General features: G+C 40.8%; 1 protein-coding gene across 8 annotated transcripts in view; it reads right to left on the bottom strand.

Moving 5' to 3' along the window:
• SCUBE2 (signal peptide, CUB domain and EGF like domain containing 2) overlaps positions 1-21,888 on the bottom strand; it is a 669,241-nt gene that overhangs the window by 240,451 nt on the left and 406,902 nt on the right. For all 8 annotated transcript variants that reach the window (XM_086955987.1, XM_086955986.1, XM_086955985.1 and 5 more), the window contains 2 exons: positions 10,139-10,255; positions 9,194-9,316 (listed from right to left, as the gene is read on the bottom strand). In XM_086955987.1, coding sequence (XP_086812113.1) covers positions 9,194-9,316; positions 10,139-10,255 — 240 coding nt within the window. The remainder of the gene's footprint in view (positions 1-9,193; positions 9,317-10,138; positions 10,256-21,888) is intronic.

Consider the following 21,888-nt stretch of genomic DNA (forward strand, 5'->3'; position numbering starts at 1 on the left):
GGGAGATGAGAATCAAGTGACACAGCTCTTTCTTCATCTTCCGGAGAACTCTGGGAACCAACGGTATCGGAGGAAAGGCGTAAGCATATCTTTGAGACCAGTCGATCGAAAACGCATTCCCCTGAGAGTCCTTGTGGGGATGTCAGTTTGCAAAGAACAGGCATTAGCTATTTTTCTTGGTCGCAAAGAGGTCCAGATCAGGATGACCCCACGGCTGGAAGATTCCATCCGCCGTTGGCTTTTGCAGTTCCCATTCGTGGTTGGACACCGTTGACCTGCTGAGTGTGTCCGCCAGCACATTTGCAACTCCCGGCACATGAACAGCCAAGAGATTGACCCTGAGTCATATCGCCTAAACCCATGTCTCTTGGGCTTCCTGAGATAGAAGAAACAACCTTGTTCCTCCCTGTTTGTTTAAGTAATGCATACTTGTAGTATTGTCTGTGCGAACCAATACTGTGGCCCCTTGAAGAGTTGCACGAAAGGATTTGAGGGCTAAGAAGATGGCACTTGGCTCTAGCAGATTGATGTGCCAAGCCTTTTCCTTAGGGCTCCATTTCTCGCTGACCTTCAGCCCTTGAAGATGTGCTCCCCAACCTTCAGGAATGAGTCTGTGGAGATGGTGTAATTTGGAGCCTCTTGAAGGAACGCACTCCCCTTCTACAAATTTCTTTCTTGTACCCACCAGATAAAGGGCCTCTCGCATCCGAGGAGTGATTTAAATGAGATCTTCGAATGAACTGGAGACTAGCAACCACTGCTTGTCTAGCTCCTCTAGCATTTTTCTCATGTGTAATCTGTAGTTGGGAACCAACGGGATGCAGGTGAAGGCCGTGGCCAGGAATGACTTTAAGGATCTACTGAAACAGACATTTTTGTACGTAGAAGAACCACCAAATGGGAGCTGCAGGCCCATCGTTCGTGTGAGACAAACACCTTTGCTAGGAGTGTATTGATTGATGCTCCGAGAAATGTTCATATCAGAGCTAGGACTAGTTGGGACTTGTCATGATTAATTGAAAACCAGGTTTTGAAACAGTGACTGACAAGTCTGGGTGTGCTGGACTGCTTGTAAATAAGAGCGAGTCCTTATTATACAATTGTCTCAGTAATGATAAATTTGTATGCCTTGCAGGCGTAGATAAGCTGCCACTGGTGCCAGGATCTACGTAAAGACACGTGGAGCGGGCCTAAGTCCAAAAGGTAGGACTTTAATTGAAAATGTTTTGTCCCTATTGTAAAGGGCAGCCACTTCCTGAGCTTAGGAAGGAATGGCACATGAAAATAGACATCCTGGAGGTTGAGTGTAGTTATAAAGTCGTTCTGGCATAAGAACTGTAGGACTTTCTTGAGGTACAACATCTGTAAAGTTTGCGCAAAGATCTAAAATTAGGCGCTACTTTCCTGATTTGCTTGTTGATGAGGAACTGAGAGTAAACCCTAACTCTGTTGGAGATTCGGAACCACTCAGACGGTCCCGGTTTGTATCCATATAGACACTTGTGCAAACGACTCCCGTAGATGAAGAGGTGGAGGTCAATTTGGAGGTGTAGAAAGAGGGAAATTTGACAAATTCTAGAGTGTGCCCTTGGACATGACGTTTAAGAAACCCAACGATCCTCTGTCACCTTTGACCAATTGGAATAAATGTGAGAGATTAGACCTCCGACGTTTTTTGAGGGAATAAAGGTGGGCTCTAAGGTAATCCATTGTTTCTTAGAAGACTTGCCTCGGCTGTACGATGATTGTCTATGTAGGACCTGTTGGTACTTTGCCTATGTGACTGCGTTTGATTTGAGTAATGCTGTTGGTTCTGATTGTAGGAGCCAATACTGGATGGAACTCCCTTGAAAATAGGACGTGGAGCTACGTCCTTGGCACCACGAAAAGGCTGCAATTCTATACTGGAGAGTCCCGACTGTGCGGGAAGTATCTGTGTCCTTTAAGATGGTCTGCAGTGCCTCATCAACATGCTTGCCAGAGAGGGACCCTCTATGAAAAGGCAAGTGAAGTATTGAAGTTTGAACCTCCTTGCGAAAGACGTAGCATTGAAGCAAAATCTCTCTCTTTCTCTCTCTCTCTCCCTCTCTCCCTCTCTCCCTCTCTCCCCCCCTCTCTCCCTCTCTCCCTCCCCCCTGACCCTCCTCCTTATAGTCGAAAAGCTGGCCCATTTTCACGTAGAAAAGTGCGCAGAGTGAGTCTAGACGCCTGAGAGTAAATCTCGTGGGTGTAGATGTGGGAGGCAGACTCAAAAAAGGCCAGAGACCCCTTAATTGTGATGTTACTTCAGCTGGTGAAGAAGAGGAGAAGCATCACTTAAAACCTTAATGTGCAGGACAAACAAAAAAATCCTCCCACATCAGAAGGGGGGTATAGTCTAATCAAAAGAACAACCCCTTCTCCTCCTACCATGTCAGAGATAGGCAGAGTGCTGGTCCATATACTCTTCATGAGGGTTCACAGGAAAAGGTCTCAGCTTTCCACAAGTGACGCAGGGTCTGAAGATAGACTTCTTGTAAGACATTACAAAACTGACAAATGGAGTCTTAGGGAGACTTCCATTGACAAAATCATTTAGCAGATACAACACATCTTCGCAACATGTTCAATTATCATTCTGTATTGGATTCAAGTTTTCAATCAAATTAACCAATTTCTGAAGATCTACGCCAGATCAGAATACAAAACTATTATGCTGGATACTGGCCCACCTCTTCTGGCTGGGATGGTTTTCTTTGCTATTAATATGGCTAGGTTTGTGATCACACGTGTTTGGCTCCAGAAGGAGGACCCTGATCCTTTACCATGGTGGCAGGAATTTGTATTTCTCTGTGGACTAGAACTGACTGCTATATGCAATGATTCAAGGTTTAAAAGTGTTTGGATGCCGGTTAGGGAAGGTTTCACCAACTCACATCTTAAACCAACCTGTATATTTCTAATGATCTGTATTTTTGACTCATAATGACTGATGTAGTTTGCATGATAATGGCATTTTAGGCATGACAAACATTTATTTATAAAGTTTTATATAGCGCAAACATGACCCACGGGGGTATCAGTGCGCTTTACAGTACATAATTTACCAGCTTTATTTATTATGTGATCTTATCCAAATACTTTCTACTCTGATTTTGTAATATATTGATGAACTGCGTGATACTTCCCCCAAAAATTAATTTTAAAAAACGTAAGTAGTAAGGGTATGCCTTAGGGCAGTCTGACACACTGGTCTGATGTACTCACAGTAAAAGCCTGCATTTCTCCTGCCAGTGGCCTTTTACCATCTAAAATGTTTGCCCAACACAAAAAGCCTTTTCATTGCCCTTGATTTAATGTATGGTACAGTCTATATATTGCACTAAATAAACAACTGTCATGACTGGTTTATTTACTGTTGCATTCAAAGGAACTATCCACCTTTATTAGTGGTTTGGTGGTGGAAGAGTAGATTGCAATTGCCAGTATGAAGCAGGTGCCTAGACCATAGCAGGAAATGTTAGTATTAGGTATGTTGTGAAGAAAGTGGGAGCCTTATGTTAGCTAGCACTACAATTGTACCAGCTTGTATTATTTATTTTATTTATTCAATCTTTATTTCGACCATTTGGTCATAAAAGATACACATACAATAAAATCACATGAATCTGTCACAGTTATTAAAACATCAATACATACTATTCAAATAAAAACCAGACTTTACAAATAATTGTTAAAAAGTAGCGATTCTACAATCTACCCAGCATTTTTTAAAAGACGACTGCGCGTATGCCAGACATTCGTGAAGAATTTGGAAAGTGCAAAAACAGTTGGGCCGGAAACATCGCTTTTTAAAATCCTGTACATCGGTGCATATTCCCTGCCACCCAAATTCTTGATCAATGGCAGCAGCCAGTACTTTCTAGCTGTCTTGTATGCTGGGCAGAAGAAAATCACATGCAAGTCATTTTCCTCTTTGTCAACGCAAAGAGGACAGAACTTGGTAGAAGGGATTTGTGTCCAGGTACTAGTAAAGGACCGTAAAGGCAGAGTGCCGTATCTCCACTGGAGAAATAACTTTCTGGCGAGTATGGGGTAAACGGGATCAAGAGCTTTCTCAAATGTATAAAGATCCTTGGTTTGCAGGAATAAGGAGGAAAGGGACCCCTCGGTCTGGGTAGCTATAACCCTTACCCTTTTGTGTTCGTGGTACAGCTTCGCCAGTGCTCTCTTAGGGATTCTTGGTGCTGTATTAGCTGGTTCGGTCCACAACTCGGGGAGCCCCAAATCTGTGCAAACTGACTGAATGTTTTGGACCCAGGGAATACTGAGCGCCTTGGGGTGTTTTAGTAGTTCGACCAGTTCCGCCCTGTAATCGGCGAGATCGTCACCGCTCCATAGCCTGCGCCAGAAGGCAATGGGTCTTAGACTTATCTCGTCGGCAAGTGGCCGTAGCCCTAAATCAAGCCTCAGAGGGAGAAGCGGGGTGCTAGAGGGAAGTGCGGTAATTTGTCTTAAAAACCTATTTTCTGTGCAAGACAAATTCCGGCATGGAATGTGGCCCCACAATTCAGCCCCGTACAAGATCGCCCCCCTTGCCTGTGCCTTATATATCTGAATTAGGGCCCCCAATGGGCGATAGGTCGAACCGGTCATCATCCGGGAAATGCCCCCGGTGATTTGTACTAGTTTAAGGTTAGCCCTAGTTTGATGGGTCTCCCAGGTCATGTTTTCATTGAGTGTCACGCCGAGATATTCGAACGTGGCAACTCTTTCCAGTCTCGTTGCTCCTAGTAGGGGATTCGGGCGCTGTTTGGGGCTTGGGTTCAACACCATATATTTGGTCTTTGTGGCATTGATTTCGAGCCCTCTATCCTGACAGAAGGCCACAAAGGCATCCAGTATCTTTTGAATGCCCATGGGTGTCTTGGATACCAACAGCGTGTCATCCGCAAACATTATTGCGGGTACACTGTTGCCATTCAATTTAGGGGCATCTGTATAGTCGGTGGCATTTAGGTGAGCGAATATCCCGTTGACGAAGAGGCAGAACAGGGTCGGCGCCAGCACACAACCCTGTCTTACCCCTCTGCCCACGGGAAATCTATCTGTCAGCTCCCCCGACCTCCCACACCTCACCTGGGTATAATTATTATGATGCAGCCTCTGTAGGGTCAATAAAATGTCTGGTGGAACGCCCATCCCTGCTAAGATGACCCAGAGTTTTCCCCTGGGCACGAGGTCGAAGGCGGCTCTTAAGTCCACGAAAATCGTGTACAGACTACCGCCCTCGAACCTCACTGTCCTCCAGTAGATCAAGTTCAGTCTAAAGACCTGGTCCACAGTCGATACCCCTTTCCTAAAGCCTGCCTGATATGGACTGAGGGCGCCCACCTCCTCAATCCATTCCTGAAGCCTGTTCAGGAGAACCCTGCCGAACAGCTTCTGTGCTACATCTATCAGGCTAATCGGTCTGTAGTTGGCTGGGAACAGGGGGGAACCTTTTTTGAAAATCGGGACCACCTCAGCCCCCAGCCAAGTACTGGGGATTTCCATCCCACCGAGGACACCATTGAAAAGGGCTGCGAGGTAGGGCGCCCAGACGGTGGTCTCCTGTTTATACAGATCTCCCGGTAGCCCGTCCAGGCCAGGCGCCTTCCCCGAAGCCAGGCCTGAAATAGCAGCCGTAACCTCACTCAGTGTTATCTGATCCGCCTGCAAGCCCTGTCTCACTGGTTCAATTAGCACAGGGGGTTCTCCGGACTCAGCGCTGTATAGCGACTGGAAGTGGGCCTGACAGCTTGTATTAGAATATGACTGACAGCATGAATGTGAATGACAAAGTAAGGAGGTGTGGACCTTGACAACAGCTGCCCTCAGAAAATGTTGCTTTCAGGTTTACCATTAACTAATCGTAGGAAACTTAAACTTTTTCTTTTAAGATTTGTGAATGGTGACGATTCCAAAATCCTGCATAATAGCATTGGACTGTAGTGTGATAACTAATGTGTTTATCCCTTGCTCGGGAAGAGAAAATATTGTGAAAATGCAGTGTCATTCAGAAAATTCTCCCAAAGATGTCTGTAGTCCCTTCTAGACTGATGCTATGGTAAAAGTAACCTACAGCAGCTTGACGGGCCTATCCCTTGAGTATTAGGAAGACCTCCATATTTGCATATGGGTCAGTGACATGCTGACAAGAGCAGCTTGTTTTGTCTTCTGAAATCGAAGGTCCATTCAGGAAGGTACAGCCGAGCAGTAAGTGGCCCACCAGCTACATCTGCAGCAACACCTGTGTGAAAGTAGCAATATGCATTCTAAAGAGCCGATTACGATGAGTGTCGAATAGCCTTCAACCTCGGGTCGGAGTCTTTCTTACACTTGTCTGTTTAACTTTCGATCGCCTAATTACAATTTAGGCAGTTCAGTTGGAATTGAAACCAGCCGGTCCTCCCAGCTGGATTCGGACAGGCTCAACGAGCCCCTCGGCAAGTCAGAGACTGGCCCGTGATCCCAATGGACGGCGTTTCTGCCGTTGGAATTACGATGCTTGGTTTCCCACAGGCTTTTCATGCTGGGCTTTCTGACATGGAAAGTGTGTTGAAAAGCAAGTTTGGGGGGCCCTAGCAGGGCCCCTTCTCCTTGCGGCCTCTGGTTTGGGAACGAGGTTGATCCCTGCACTATGAGGTGGTGCAGGGATGAACACAATCTTCAGTTTCTCTATGGGAGCTTGTGCTACGGCCGGTTTACGGTCGTAGTACAAGCTTCCATTGAGAAATGGGAGTATGTAACCACACTATATGCGGTCGCATTGTAATTGAGGGGAGGGAAGTCCGTCGGTCCAGAGACCGCGACGGTGTAGGTCGGTAGCAACTCTGACTGACATTGTAATAAAGCCCTAAGTCTCCAATTCGTTCTGTGGATTAAGAGGTAGCATCAGTCAGCACTTAGCACAACACTTTCCGGAATTCCTTTGCTGATCAATGAATTCAGGAAGCAGCTGTTAACTTGAGATTCTGATTGGAACTGCTCTGGTTAACAAGCATTACATCACCTCTGCTGGACTTTAACAAAGGCTCAACACTAAGAATCCCAACATTGAGTTAAGATGCTATTTTTAAATACTCTACAACCGAATCAATGATGGCCATGCAAAAGTTTACAAAAGCAGCATGACTTTTGTAAACAAATATTTTACTGTCTCAAAAATGCATGTAATATAATTGTTTAAAATGACAGTAGAATTGAAGTCCTCTGGACAAAGAAATGTAAAGGTTAAGAGCCAGAAAAGCAACCAGACACAAAGAACAAACATATAATATTAGAATTACTGAATAATTTGAATTAAATGACATCAATGTGTCTTAGCAATACTTGGATTTTTGCAAGTTAGGACCTTGAATATCAATGAGCAGTTCATAAATGCAACAGGACCTTTTGAGTTTTATTTGAAGGAGGGGTAGACCATCAGATTATCTTTGTGTGTCACTGCCCTATAATTCGTATTTAGGGGCCTATTTGGTTGGCGGACGGACCTGCGTCCGTCTGCCACCCCAGAGGAGGAGGGACCGTCCGCAGGGGCAGCGGCGGTCCCTCTGTGCTGATTAGGATGTGACCGCCACCCTGGCAGTCACATCCTGTACATTTAACATTGCGGCGGGTGCTGCTTGAAGCAGCACACGCCGCAATGTTAAAAAAACATGTTTTCCTTTGCGTGCACGAAGCTGCAGGCACCGCGTGGTGCCTGCCGCTTCATGCACGCAAAGGCAGGGGGGTACCTAGGTACCCCCCATGTGCACCCCCACCCCCCTTACCCCTGGGGGGTAACGCCGCCAGCCATGTTAGAGCTTTTCCGCCGCGGTCGGAAGGCGACCGCGGCAGAAAAGCGGCGGATGGAAAAAAGATCCCCAAGCCATCCTAATCTGGCGGGGGGTCTTTTTTCTGTCCGCAGCGGTTAATCCGCATCCTCCGGGTCGGCGGTTGCTTCCGCCGGCCCGGAGGATGCGGATTAACCGCAATCCTAATGAGCCCCTTAGTTCAAACTTTATATAAGAGGTCATTTTCTTTTATTTGCTGTACGTATTTGTTGTTTCATGTGAATGATCTCTAGCCCTGCACAAAGGCTTGAAAACAAGGTCTATTAACTTTTCAGGATTGTAATTAGCACATATCTTTTAAGGTTCTCAGGATTTCTGAGAGCCTGCCTTTGGTAGAGCACATTTAGCAGAATGTCATCACTTGCTGCAGAGAACGATTATAAATCGCATACTGAAACACCTATTCCCAGAACTCCAGGTAATCATCAGTTTATTTCCTCATACAATAAAAAAACTCCATAGGTATACCTTACACCAGGATCTAAGTAATTGCCAAAGTAATCTCTGTATATTGTGATTACAAACCGAAATAAACATCAAATATTTTCTAAACGTTTAGATAAATGTATATAGAAACGTACATCAAAGTTCATTAGACACATTTGCGTTACAGCTGTGACTTTCATTAATGTAGCCAGGGGATTTACATAATGGTTCCATCTCAGATCCAACCCCCCCCCCCCCCCCCCCCCCCCGGCCCCCCAAACCAACAAGCAGTGGCAAAGCCAATTAATCTGGTTTGCATTGGAGTATCGACTAAAACTTAAACAAGAGCTTGCAGTGTTAAAAATACAGAAAGCAAACAAAATTATAATATTCTGTATACAATGCATCCTTAAGATACAGAATTTAATTTGTGTCATGTATTGCAATGCAAGCACTCCATAGAAGGTGGAGTGATACACCCAACAGTCAATAGCCTGAACTGAGGGAGAGAAATACGCCTCTGGGCAGATCCAAAGCCCACTCTCTTTTAAATAATTGGTAATAAAGGGTATCAAAGACAGCTGCACTATCAAGACAGACCAAATCACAGAATCTTACTTTATTTCCTTTAAAAATATAGGATTGTATTGCATACATTTCTGTAGCCATGGGATCAGTTATAACTAATTATTGTAACCATGTTAAGGTGTAGGGAAGAATGATGGTTGGCTCCGGCCACTGATAATGTTTGTGATAGTTCACTGATGATGATTAATCTAATACGTAATAACTCCTACTGAAAAAAAAAAAACTTCTGACACATTAAATTGATTGTTTGGCCTCAAGTTATCCTGAAACAAGATAATTTAATATCACTTACATTATTACGTATCATTTTAAATATACTGTACCTTGACAGGACTTTTCATCTGTTAACAATTTAAATCCGTTTTTGCAGCTGCAATCAAAGCTACCAACTGTATTTCTACAGAAATGATCACATCCTCCATTGTAGCTTTGACACTCATCGATATCTAGAAAATAATGGGATGTTTAAAAAAAACAAGAGAGAATTTCAGATTTTAATTCTGAATCATGGTTGTTATCTTATCCAGTTCACATACCAACGAATACACTCAAATAATTTATTTTTCTCTTTCTGCAAAATTGAGCCCATAACCCCTGCACTGTCTTCCTTTGCTAGATAATGACCCAAGGTATCAACATTTTAACAATTGGCTGCCTTGAAATACAGGGTTGGCTGTATGCAGCAAATGAGAGAAAGCATTCAAAAAGGTTGCAACACATTGCTTACTATAGCACTGCTAAAGACTATATAATATTTCAACACCAACTCAATTTTATTCAGCACTTGTAATATTAGTTACTTGTTAATACAATATTTATTAGAATAACTAAAATATGTTCTACTACCAAACCCATTCATAGTTTGGTGGAATACTAGAATATAATACGGTGATGATAGGTCTCTAGAGCACTGATAAGATGATTTAACGGAATATCCAACACATCTGGCCTGTGCTGACCATTATATACGTGATCTTATTGAACACCATTTTCTAAGGGACAACGTGGAAAATGTTTCTGAGTTCAAATCTAAATTTTTCTCACCAATATTCCTATTCAGGTGAATGTGCATTATATATACAAATAGATAAATTAACGTTTAGTGAAACTTTCATCTGGCATTGATTTTGAGACATCATTGAGACACCTTAGTTTATAGGTGGCAGTTAAAAGGAACCCCATAATCATAGGTGGGAAGATATTAATAAACTGATGTTTACTAAGTGTAACCATATAACATATGCTTCTGGAAAACGTAAGCACCTCACCTTTGCAGGATTTCCCATCAAACTGAAGCGTAAATCCAACAGGGCAGCTGCAATGTACTCCAGTTGATGTGTCTTTACATGTACGGTCACAACCACCATTGTTAACTGCACAAGTTTCTGAAACCAGAGAAAAAACTATGATTTTTAGAATGATTGCAAAATAGACTCCAGGTTATTGCACTGACAGATACATTTTGACAGATTACCAGAAAGGTCAAACAAGCAAATCCAACTGTGAAGAAATTTGAGTGTAAATAAATGTATGCTTGTGGTGATGGTCTAGTAAAAACCTGCACTGTCATGACCTCATACATACGATTGCATCGGAATCAAAGGTCACACCCTTGATTCTACGTCTTGTCCAGCAAATTTGTGTGTTCTAAGTGTGAGATCAGGGGACTCGTACCAAGAATAATATGTATAGTAATTTAGATATCCCAATTGTGCTTTCAGAGCTGGTAATTTTTCCACTGCACAGACCTGGAGAGGTTAGAATAGGAAAGACCCTGAGCCATTTACAGAAAGCACCATCAAAGGAAGGGTTTACCTCTTTGCATATGATTTGCAGCTATTCACAACCTAGATACTGTGCAGGTGGTAACTGTAACTGGCTTCAGTTCCCTGACTCTTTCTGAGTCCTTGATCTACACCTGCCCGGTCATATTTTGGAACTCGGGATCTGGTCAATTTAATATGCTGCTGACCAGGTCCTCTACTCGCTATCCTTTATGAGTGGCATGCTTTGCCATGCGCGGTTCGCCCACAGCCCAATATGTTCTAGTGCCACTTTACAAATCCTTCATTTAGTGAATGGTTGGGCCAATATTACCTGCTTATCCCTCACAAACCGCTGTCTTTCTTCCTTTACTAGTCTACATTGCTGTCTGTCTCATCAGTTATAGAATATTCTGGAAAACCAATCAAAGGTATTCACTAGACAAGATTATACTATTGCAAGCAAACTGCAGCCGCAAAAAGAGGCTTTTCTGACACTCCTACAAACACTGGCTTTCTCACCAGCCACACACCACTTCCAAAAAGCCTAGATACCCTCACCGGTGATGAGCTGCGCCAAACAAATCTATATAAGATAAAAACAAGCCATTTACTTAATTTGTGCATTTAAATGATCTAATCAAGTAAGGTGCAGATGTTGAAAAAGCAGTACAAACTGAAAGCAAATATCAGTGGCAGCTCCGCTCCACTGCTTTTAAGCAGTGCAATGTAGAAACATAAAATGAAAACAACTTTGGGTTAATCATTTTATGCTTGAGCTACTTTGCAGGCGGGCGGGTCCGCTCTGCTCTCGGAGCAGGGGAGGAGTGGTTTTCCCAATCCTGAGGGCACATGACTGTTTGGTCGGCTCTCTTGGGCCGCCCGAAACAGTCATGCACTCTTTAAATGTACTCGATGTAGGCTGCATTACAGTCTGCAACATACCCAGGTCCCCATTCCCTGGCTGAGTGTCGAACCAGGACGCTCAGACCTCTCACAATGCTTTGCAGCGTTGTAATTGGTCAGGGGAGCCTGGGTGCTTACCAACTCTGCATTGCAGCGTTTTGATTGGCCAGTGGGACCTGGCTGTGCTTCTTTTTCCCCGAGTTGGACAAGGGAGCAGGAGCAGAAGTGCGGAACCCGGCGGCAAGGTAAGTTTATTTTCTTTTTATATTGTGCCCCGGGCCCGATGCCTGTAAGCCAAGCGCCGGCCGCCACTGGCAAATATTCTTCTGAAGACATTTCACTGTGCGGAACCCCTAATTTGTTTTTTTTTGCATTGTTTGTAAAAATTGTAGGCTGAAATTCAGTCTCTTTAAAACATATGCTGTCTTTTAATGTGTGGAATGTTTTTTGTATTCGCTTTGATCGCTGCACACGCTATGGTCTCCTCCAACACAGCTTAATGCCTCATAATTTGTTTCTGTGTGTGATGAGTAGTACCTCCAGTGAAAATTAAATAAATTAACATAGCATTCCATAAAATGAATATTATTAAAGGGCTCATTTAACTTATGGATTATCTTGAAACTAAATAGATGTTCATTGTTAATCATCTCAGTTGTAATAATTTTGATCAACCTTGAAGTGATACATCTCTCTGCCAAGATTCAAACCTTTAACCATGAGGTCAATGACAGATTTCTAGATGGATGCATTAGTGCTCAGAGCCCCCTGACCCGGTTTGAAACTGGTAGTGAGCACATTACACTTCTTAGAAAGGGTTTTGCAAAAGATAATTTTAAATGGCACACAGGCTAAGTGTTAGACATGCTTAGAGCATATACCGGAAACATGTAATGCCTTTGCACTGTTTCCATTAAGCACCGAGTTTAATACAATAGAAAAGCACTTGACTCGAACTATAGCATACAAATAAATGAAAACTTTAACCTCAGTACTCTTTGATGATATCCCAATATGCAATTCAAGCCAGAGAATCAACTAAATGTATGAGAGAGACAAAAGGTAAACCTCACTAGGAAGACAAAGAATATCAATAATATCATTAGGAATGGTTAAAAAAGGATTAGAAGTTATCCAATTCAACCACTAGAACAAAATGACGAATGGGATTGAAAGAGACTGACATTCAATATGCTAAGGACAATGTAATTAGCATTTTACAATTGCACTGCATAAATAAACAATTACTGTGAAAATAAGATACACGGAAAACAATTATCTGAAATAAAATAAGGTGATTCTCCTCACTCAAATACGAATCACTGACACCGTTTCTGCTAGGGGTTGGAAGGGAACAATTACCTCAATTAATGTGGCCTAAGCATGATGTAGGTATACTACTGGCAATTCATAAACCACACTGAATAACCAAATGGAATGAGTAAATGTACAGCCATAGCACATGATCCAAAGTTCGTGATAATACAAGGAGTAAGATAAGTCAAAGGAAGAATGTATATTTTAATATGTTTAATAGATTTTACACTCGGGCCAATGATCCAAATTTAACACAGAACAGATTTATAATGATTTATTTAGTACAACATAGCCAGAGTGACAGAAGCTGTTCAATTGAAAGAAACTTGACTTACAGATTCATTGCAAAATAAGAAAAAATATTTTGAGGCCTAGGTGTAGCAGAAATTAAGGCAATGGATGGAATTAATACTTGGATCACAGATGAGGTATCAGTATATCCCATTTAAGAGTAAGTTGCTATCTGAGCAGGAATATTCATACAAAAACATAACGTTATCTAGAGAGAATGTTATCATAACTAGCTCTTAAATGTAAATTATTCCTATAAGGCCATGAGCTGTGCCTTTAGTATTGGCAAATTAGACATACATATCTGCTTGAAAACAGAAGCACGAGCCAATAGAATTTCTAATGGCCAAATAGAATGCATAACGAGCAAACCCAAATGAGACCATCATATCATTAGATAATCTGCTATGAATATTGCCATCAATAAAGCACACTGATAACACTATTTATGCATGATCGATTAAATAAACACACATTACATTTTAAGAGTAATGCACTAATATATGACAGCTTGTACATGCATGTGCTTAAAATGTCACAATTGTGAAATATATTTGCACACACAAAGTGAATTTTCGAATTAAACCTCAAATGATGAATCCAATGAATATTGCTTGTATTTCACAATCGAGATGGTCTATCAGATGATCATTCTTTAATATCATTCAATTCAATTAGAAGTAATTGTTTTAAAACAAAACTGATCTATTACAGTAATGCAAAATATGTAAACTGAACGTAAGCACGATAGAGGGAAGTTCATAACTGCATTCTGTTTTCATGATGTAGGAAGACTTATTTTTGAGTCTCGTCATTAACTTCCGGTAGGTGGTTCATCCTTATTGCCACTGAAAATAAACCCAGGAAATTGTCCTCCAATGGCAACACACTACAGAATTACGACAACAGTACACAAAGTAATGTCCCAACTTAATAAAATCAAAGGAATTTTAGATGCAAGTATCTAGCTTTCAGAAGACAGACCATTTACTCATTACGAGTTAAATGAGTCTAAGATTGTAGTGATTAGGCCTGGCCTATCAGCATAGCTGGCACCAGACCTAAAGTCATCAACAAAAGCACTACTGAGAGAAGGACTTTGGTTCTGCTCACATGTTGGTCTTCTTGCCTTCAAAATTTTATTGGGCAGAAGTTGTGTGCTTCAATTGAAATATAATGCTTGTGTTGTACAGATTATGCTCAATAGGATATGCCTGAGCATTGTTGTAGCTGAATTGGTTCACTGGAAAAAGGTACGTCAGATGCCATAGGTCTTATCTGTTTATTAAGAAAAGTTAAAACAACAGCTTTAAGTCTGAATTATGTATTGTGAAAAGCATGTTCATGCCAATCAATAGGTGTTTATGGGTGGATTGGTGTTACACTATGCTAAAGCCTGAAGACAAGCATTTTACGACATGGATTCCCACAGACTACAGTAAATAGGAAGGGTTTTGGGGGAGGGGAGAGGAGTTGGGTGCAGGGGAGGGGGAAGGGTCGGGGTTGGATTTTTTTTAGGCTTGACAAATTGTTGTGTTGCTCCGACTAAAAAGTAGATATATTGCTAATAACTGATGGAGGCATTGTTAATGAAAACCCCAGTTCAAATGCTGTAGGAATAGGTTTTGTAAGGAATAACCCCATGACGAATAAAGTAAAAAAGGGATTTCGCATTGAGAACTTTGAGAGGAAAGCAGTAGAAAGGGGGCTTTACAATGAGAACTCTGACAAGTTCTGTAGGAAGAGTTTCTACATTCATAACTCCATGACAAACACCATAGAAATGGACTTCATTTTGAGTTATTTGACAAACAGTAGGAATGAGTTTTACAATGCCAACTCTGTAAAGTAGGATAGAAAATAGTTTAAAACATACATACTTGGTGTCTTCAGGAGGCGGTTTAGTGTACATATCAATGTATACTTTGTTTCCTGGGTCTCCTAGGAATGACACGGTCATGTCATGTTTATGTTCAAGTTAAAGCCACCCAGCATTCTTTATTGACTTTTAAATGCATTGGCAAGCAGTAGGTCTGTTAGTTTACACTGTAAATATCTTGACAAAGCTTGTAGCCTTATCCTTTTTGATTGTGAAAAGCTTCATGCTTTCCAGTACTCATATAGCCCCATTGGTTGTATTTGCGAGTAGAGCCTGCTGGTGAACAAAATGTCAAATGCATCCTCAGATAATAGGGGCAGACATTTGAAGAATTGTTTGCACCCAGTGATATTTCTTTAGCGACATAGTCTGTGCTCTAAATGAGGATTTCCAATTTGAAATTCCACCTGAAATCTTGTAACTATCTGCCATTTTGATTGTGGTATTTAGTTGTGTGTACATTAAAGTACTTACCCTTTTTAAAGAAAAAGCGGTAGCGGCACATAAGATTTATTGAGTGTTAATGTTGTATGCTGAGTTTGTAGCCCTCTGCATCTCCCCAAATAGGCCGCTGCGCTAACTTATCTTTACAGTAAAGCATTACAAGTAGCAGTCGGTCTACAGTTTTAGTGCCTGGTGTTCAGAGGCCCCAAGACGCCAGAGGTAAAGGACCCCTGGTGACACAATTGGGGCGATCAGCCCTGAGATATGAACAATATTTTCTCAAATAGAATAGGAAGAGGTTTTATATTGTAAGTTCTGTGACAAATGCAGTGGGAAGTGGTTTAGTACGTGGGTCCTTTTTTAGGTCTAGCCACAGTAATTGGTTCATCTCAATATATGCTTTGGATCTGCTTAAGGTGTTTGATGGTTCTCACTAAGCAGAGAGTTAATGGTCATGTTTATGTTCATGTTACATCTAACAGAATTACTTTACAGATTTTTAAATGACATCCTGAGTCCTTACATTGCTGATCATGAAAAGCTTTAAGTGGTGCTATAGGACTATAAAGGGGCATTCCTGGTTTTTAAGATTAGATTATGTTGGTGTGCAAAATGTCACTTAACACACAGATAATGGGAAGAGACAAGATGCATGGGCGTTGTTTGTGTCCTCTGATATGTTTTTGGGGTATGTGACTAGCACCCAGCGATACTGTAAGACCCATTTAGAAGGGGTTCAATTTGCAATTCCACATGAAGTCTAGTAAACGTTTCCAATTTTTTGCATAGTATTTAGTTGTGTGTTTATTACAGTTTCATTTTTAAAGCAACATTGGCTGGATCTTGATTTATTGTTATTTCTGTATGTTGCAGAGTTTTAAGTTTCTATCTAACACCACCACCCTGAGTCAGTCATGGATGCCCTGCCTCATTACTTTAAGATTCAAGTGCTAAAAGGAGTACTTGGTCTTCAGGTGGATGACTCAAGTTAGGGTATCTTTAGGACACCGAACGAGAAACCCCCTACATTGACATTTGAGGCACAGTAACTACAAACTACCATAGGTCATCACAAATTGTCTTCTAAAATCAATCAATCAACCAAATGAACAAACAGCATTTGTAAAGGGCAACACTGTCATTCCTAGGTGTATCTGGGCGCTGAGTCCTTGTCAAACAGCGAGGTCTTGAGTCTCTGGGTCGAGTGGGTAGTGCTGCTGAAGGGGAAGGTCGTTCCAAGTCCTGGCAGCGATGTAGGAGAAGAAGCGGCCATAGCTGAGGCTACAACGGATGCAAGGGGTGTGTGTAAGGGCGAGTGAAGAGGAGCACAGGTTTGTGGAAGCTCAGTCGATGATTGAAGTAGGCAGGTCCTAGGTCGTGGAGGGCTTTGTAGGCGTGCATGAGGAACTAGAACTGGCATCTCTTCCGGATGGGAAGCCAGCTGAGGTCTCTCAGGTGGGGGGAGGGTGGGGGTTCGTTTAGGAGGTCCAGGATGAATACAAATTGATGGAGATTTACAATGTGATCTGTCTGATGAATACATACGATGGGGAGGGTTTGTTTTTATATTCCTTGCCAAACACAATAGGAGACTTCTGTTGTAAATTATGTTACTAATACATTAGGAGGGGTTTTACAATGTGAACCGTCTAACAAATACAACAGGAAGGGTTTTTACAATATGATCTGTATGGCAAATATAGTAGAAACTGGTATTACCTTGTGAACTTTGACAAATGCAACAGAAAATGGTTTTCATGGTAAACTCCGGGACATATACAGTAGGAAAGGGTTTTACACTGTGAAATCTGAGCCAAACACCTTAGGAAGGGTTTTCACATGTTTGAACTATCTGACAAAATCAATGTGAAGGGATTTAATATCTATGTCCCTTTCATTGACCTAAGGAAAACAAGTATGGGTGGATAGTTTGAACTGATCTCAGTCACTGGTTATTATTGAGGGCTTCTAACCAGGTCATGTTTTTAAACCCACCATGCCACCTCAGACAAGAACCATCAATTTATTGGTCTTGCTACAAAAGGAGCAGTTGAAATCAAACTGCCTGACCAGGTCCCCTGTGAATGAGAATAGGAGCAACCCCAGATTGGTTTCAGCCTATCCGAGCCTCATGACGAGGGTGCAGCTTGAGTCCTATGGCACAGTGAGCATGTGAGCCCAAGTATGGGCATAACTATTGAATTTAAGGAATCACACTGAGGAAAACAAAAAATGTGATGGGTGGATTGCTGGAATTCATTGGAAAAAACAAATTGGAATGCAACCTTGAGTATTTAACCCAGGCTGATATTAATTCAAGCATTCCTCTCTCTGGAGTGCTTGAATTAGCAGTATACTGATTGACTTATGTACTGCAGAGCATCTTTGGCATAACTATGGCTAAAGACATAATGGCGGCCACCGTTGTATAATGTGGCCATCCCTATTGCTCATCATCCCTGGCATAATGTTGGGCATCCTACCATGCTACAGTAAACCATGACTCGGAATGAATTCCTCAAACTGGTAACCAGCCCAAGCATATGATTGGCATTGCTGGTGTGGATGGTGATGGATAAGCTAGCATTGCTCACATATGATAGGTATTTGAGTTGGTAGCAAATGTGAGCACAAGATTAAATTAATATACTAATATCTGGGGATCAAACTAGAGTGTTAACTAAAATTAAAACCATTGCCTGGGGACAAAAGGAGTATTTTCAGACAAAGACAAGTTTACATAGGTTGATATGATATTTATTCAAAAATGAAAAACTGATATTTTAAATGCAAAATGAGTACTTTGATATGATGCAAGCTAATATTGGAGGATACATTAGTTAATTTACTTCCATGAACCTTTGCAGAAACAAATTAGCTAATACTTGGCGATAAATTTAGCATATTTTCAGAATAAATGTAAAGGTGCTAATTAAGTGTTAATTCAAGCTGAATTGTGGACAATTCTTATTCAAGCCATTGTTCACTCATATAGATACACCTCATACACCTTACACCCAGCTTTTGTGTGAGGCTTGTGCGTCTTTGTAAAGTGAGTAGTTATTGAGCTGCCTGAACATTTCAATGGAATATTTATGCTGTGCACAGCCTGATATTTGGAGAACTATGTAACTTAATTTTCTGTCATGCTTCTCTGAATGTGCTCGAGAGCCTTTTTGCAAAGGCCAGTGTGCAAAATGAAAGGCAGTGGAAATTAGGAGAGGGAAGATATGTATGTCGATAAAGTGGGTACAAGTTTATTTGTATAAATTACTATTTGAACAGCCTATAAAATCCATGGCTTTTAATTAATGTCTAGGTAAACTGGATCAGGTATAACTCTCAAACAAACATGGGGATGGCCAGGCTTGCTTAGCACACCATGAGAATACTTGAATATTTAATGAGTGTCTTTACAAAACGTTTTGTGAAATCCGTGGCTATCTGCTTGAATATTGTGTTAAGAAAGTGCACAATTTGGTTCTCTTTTAAAACAAATGAAAGAAGGACTCCTCGAGTCGCCAGTAAGGGACATTATCACCTGCTTCTCTTGCTCATTAAAATTAGAAGTTGATACAAATGCCCTCACACAATGAAAGCGGATTTCTACCACTATTCAAGGTTAACATTTCAATAACATGCAGGTGATCAAATTCCTCGAAGTTGATACCCACTAACATGACATAGTTGGTAGAAAAAAAAAGCATATGTAATTGAGCTGTTTCTACTTGGGTTTACAGGAAAAAACATTAAGACAAATCAATAGAGGATATATTGTTTGATTTCTGTACATTACATAAAAATATTAAACAGCAGTAGGACAGGAGCCATTGAGGAGAAGTGTTTTAGAAATTTGTTGTGATATACAATTGAGTTAAGGTGAAATTATTGCATTTTGGAATAGTATTGTCAAGCACAGTAGCACAAGGATCAGACGTTGGTTGTGTGACATACAACCTAAGTGGTGTCGCACAGCTAAAAAAGCTAGAAGGTAAAGCACTGAATTTACAGGTGATAACAGGAGCGACTATTGGACTGGTGCCAGTGGTTAGTGAAAACTAGGGAAACCATAAAGGGGATACAGACTTTTTGGGGAGGGCTCAAAAATCCTATCAGACATGTATGTAAATGTGAATTACTGTACGGAAAGATGTGGAAGGAAGAATGGGTGGGTTAATTACATTTCACAGAATTAAGGGCCTGATCTCGATCTTGGCAGACAGGTTGATCAGTCACAACAGTGACGGATATCCCATCCGCTGAAATATAAGTCCTATTATATCCTATGGGATTTATATTCCAGCAGATGGAATATCTGTCACTGTTGTGATGGAGTAACTTGTCCGTCAGGCCAGAAGTTAATAATTAAAAAAGAGTTTACTTTGTAATACTGTGGGAATTATGGCACCCCCAGCGTCTGCATGTTTATTTCTGTCTAAAGTGTACCTCATGTTGACTTGCCTCTCTGTTACATACTCTGTAAGGTGATGTTGGTTACCATTGAATGGGTACTATTAATCCCTAAAGCGCAGAGTCAATTCCTCTACCCCTTCTGAAACCTCTGCTATGCCCATCAAGGAAACATACAAATGTATACTGGGTCCCCTCGTATTTGCTCCAATGCACTATGTTATATCAAAATGACTGTCACACATGACTTGTGAACACCGTTCTTGGCAAATACCACCAACTATGACTGACACTATTATTACAGCTGGGAGCTAGAAGCCAAGAGCAGAAAAACTGTTATTATTTAGAGTTTACATATCATTGTCCTTCAAAGCTGCCCACCTGCACCTTCCCTCTTCCCCACTTAGCCACGGAAGAATATTGTTGCTTCAGTTCTTTGCATGAGACCTTTTGATGTACAAGGTGACAATACATTTTTACTTATGCTTAATGTCTAATGGATGTTATCAAACTGTGAATGTTTTGCATACAATGTTTAACAAATAAATCCATTAATAGGGGTGTGCTGGTGTCCCCGAAGCTTGTTTGAGAGGAGGCCAACACATTGCTGGAACATTTGGCACAATATCAGAATGGGGTAATTACAGGCTATATCAATAAGAAAACACAGATAAACAAAAAGGCATTCATTCTTTTGCTCTATGAAGAGAGCATTTAGCTTGAAAAGTCAGAGCATTACTATTTTAGATTTTTTCATGCAAAGATTAGGAGAAAGCATGGCTGAATTACATTTTAAAATAATTAAGGTAACTCTCACAAGGAATATCTTTAATTGAAGCAAGGTTAAGAACTTTGGACTATTTTATGGGATTTGATAAGAAAGATACATATCAAAAATAGAAATACCAGCTTTGTAAGTGTGTTGCTATACGGGAAAGATACTAATGAAAAAGGAAAATATATTACACATAGGAAAAGGAGTACAAAATAAGTGAAAACAGTATTGATGCTGTCCTAGAATGCGGAGCCAAAACGTATGCATCTCAAAGGAGCAATGAGATACTTCTAGCTAATGGTTAATGATTTTAGAAATGCAGAATGACAAAGTGGAAAATGTTAAGATATCTTCAATATCGAAGCACTTATGTCTAATAAAACAGCCAAGAAACAGAAAGCATCTGGAATTAACTGAGACAACAAAGTTAATTTAACCAATAGTGAATTGCTATTGTTTAAAGACTATGGTCATAATAAACATAATCTTGACTTGACTTGAATAGTGAATTGACAAAAATGTGACTCAACAGAATTCAGATGATATTAGTAAAATATGTGAAGTGAACATTCACAAAAGTTGGTCTAAATAATCTACATGATGGATTTCTCAAAAAACTAGAAAGGGGAGTTAAAAGACACTCCTTGAGCACATTTTGGCAAATGACTGAAGATGGCTGTTTTTGAAAGCCAAATAAGTGGAGATGTTTTTAGCTGTACTCTAAGCAGCGGCAGAGGACCCTAGACATTATCCTCTAGTAATTCTAAAGATGACGTGCTGAAAAAATTAAACCCAATATCAGCATGATTATACCAAATAATTTGTGAAAAAGAATTGTATGTTGTCCTTTTTCTGGCAATAGTAAAGTATTAGATTATGTGTCAAATGGCAAAAGAATGATCCAAAAGGTCAGAATTGATGTGGATGGTACAGTTTGGATTAAAAATGTCATGTTAAGCGATTAAGCTCCAGGTTAGCCTAACGTTATAAATGGAGAACATTAGAGGTTAGTATAATTATACAGTATTTAAAATATGTCTAAATTACCAAAATAAAGAAATCTATACTCTTTAACAGTTTGCCTATAAACATTGTGAAATGGAGTAAAAAGCAGAAATGGAGTAAAAAGGAAACTTATAAGGGGACCGAAAATGCAGTGACACAAGACTACTCTGGGAAATGCAGAGTCAAAGATATGTAGCATAGCAGCTTAAAGTAGAACTATAAAATTGG

The sequence above is a fragment of the Lissotriton vulgaris genome, chromosome 2_1 (assembly GCF_964263255.1).
Source record: "Lissotriton vulgaris chromosome 2_1, aLisVul1.2, whole genome shotgun sequence".
Taxonomy (NCBI): domain Eukaryota; kingdom Metazoa; phylum Chordata; class Amphibia; order Caudata; family Salamandridae; genus Lissotriton; species Lissotriton vulgaris.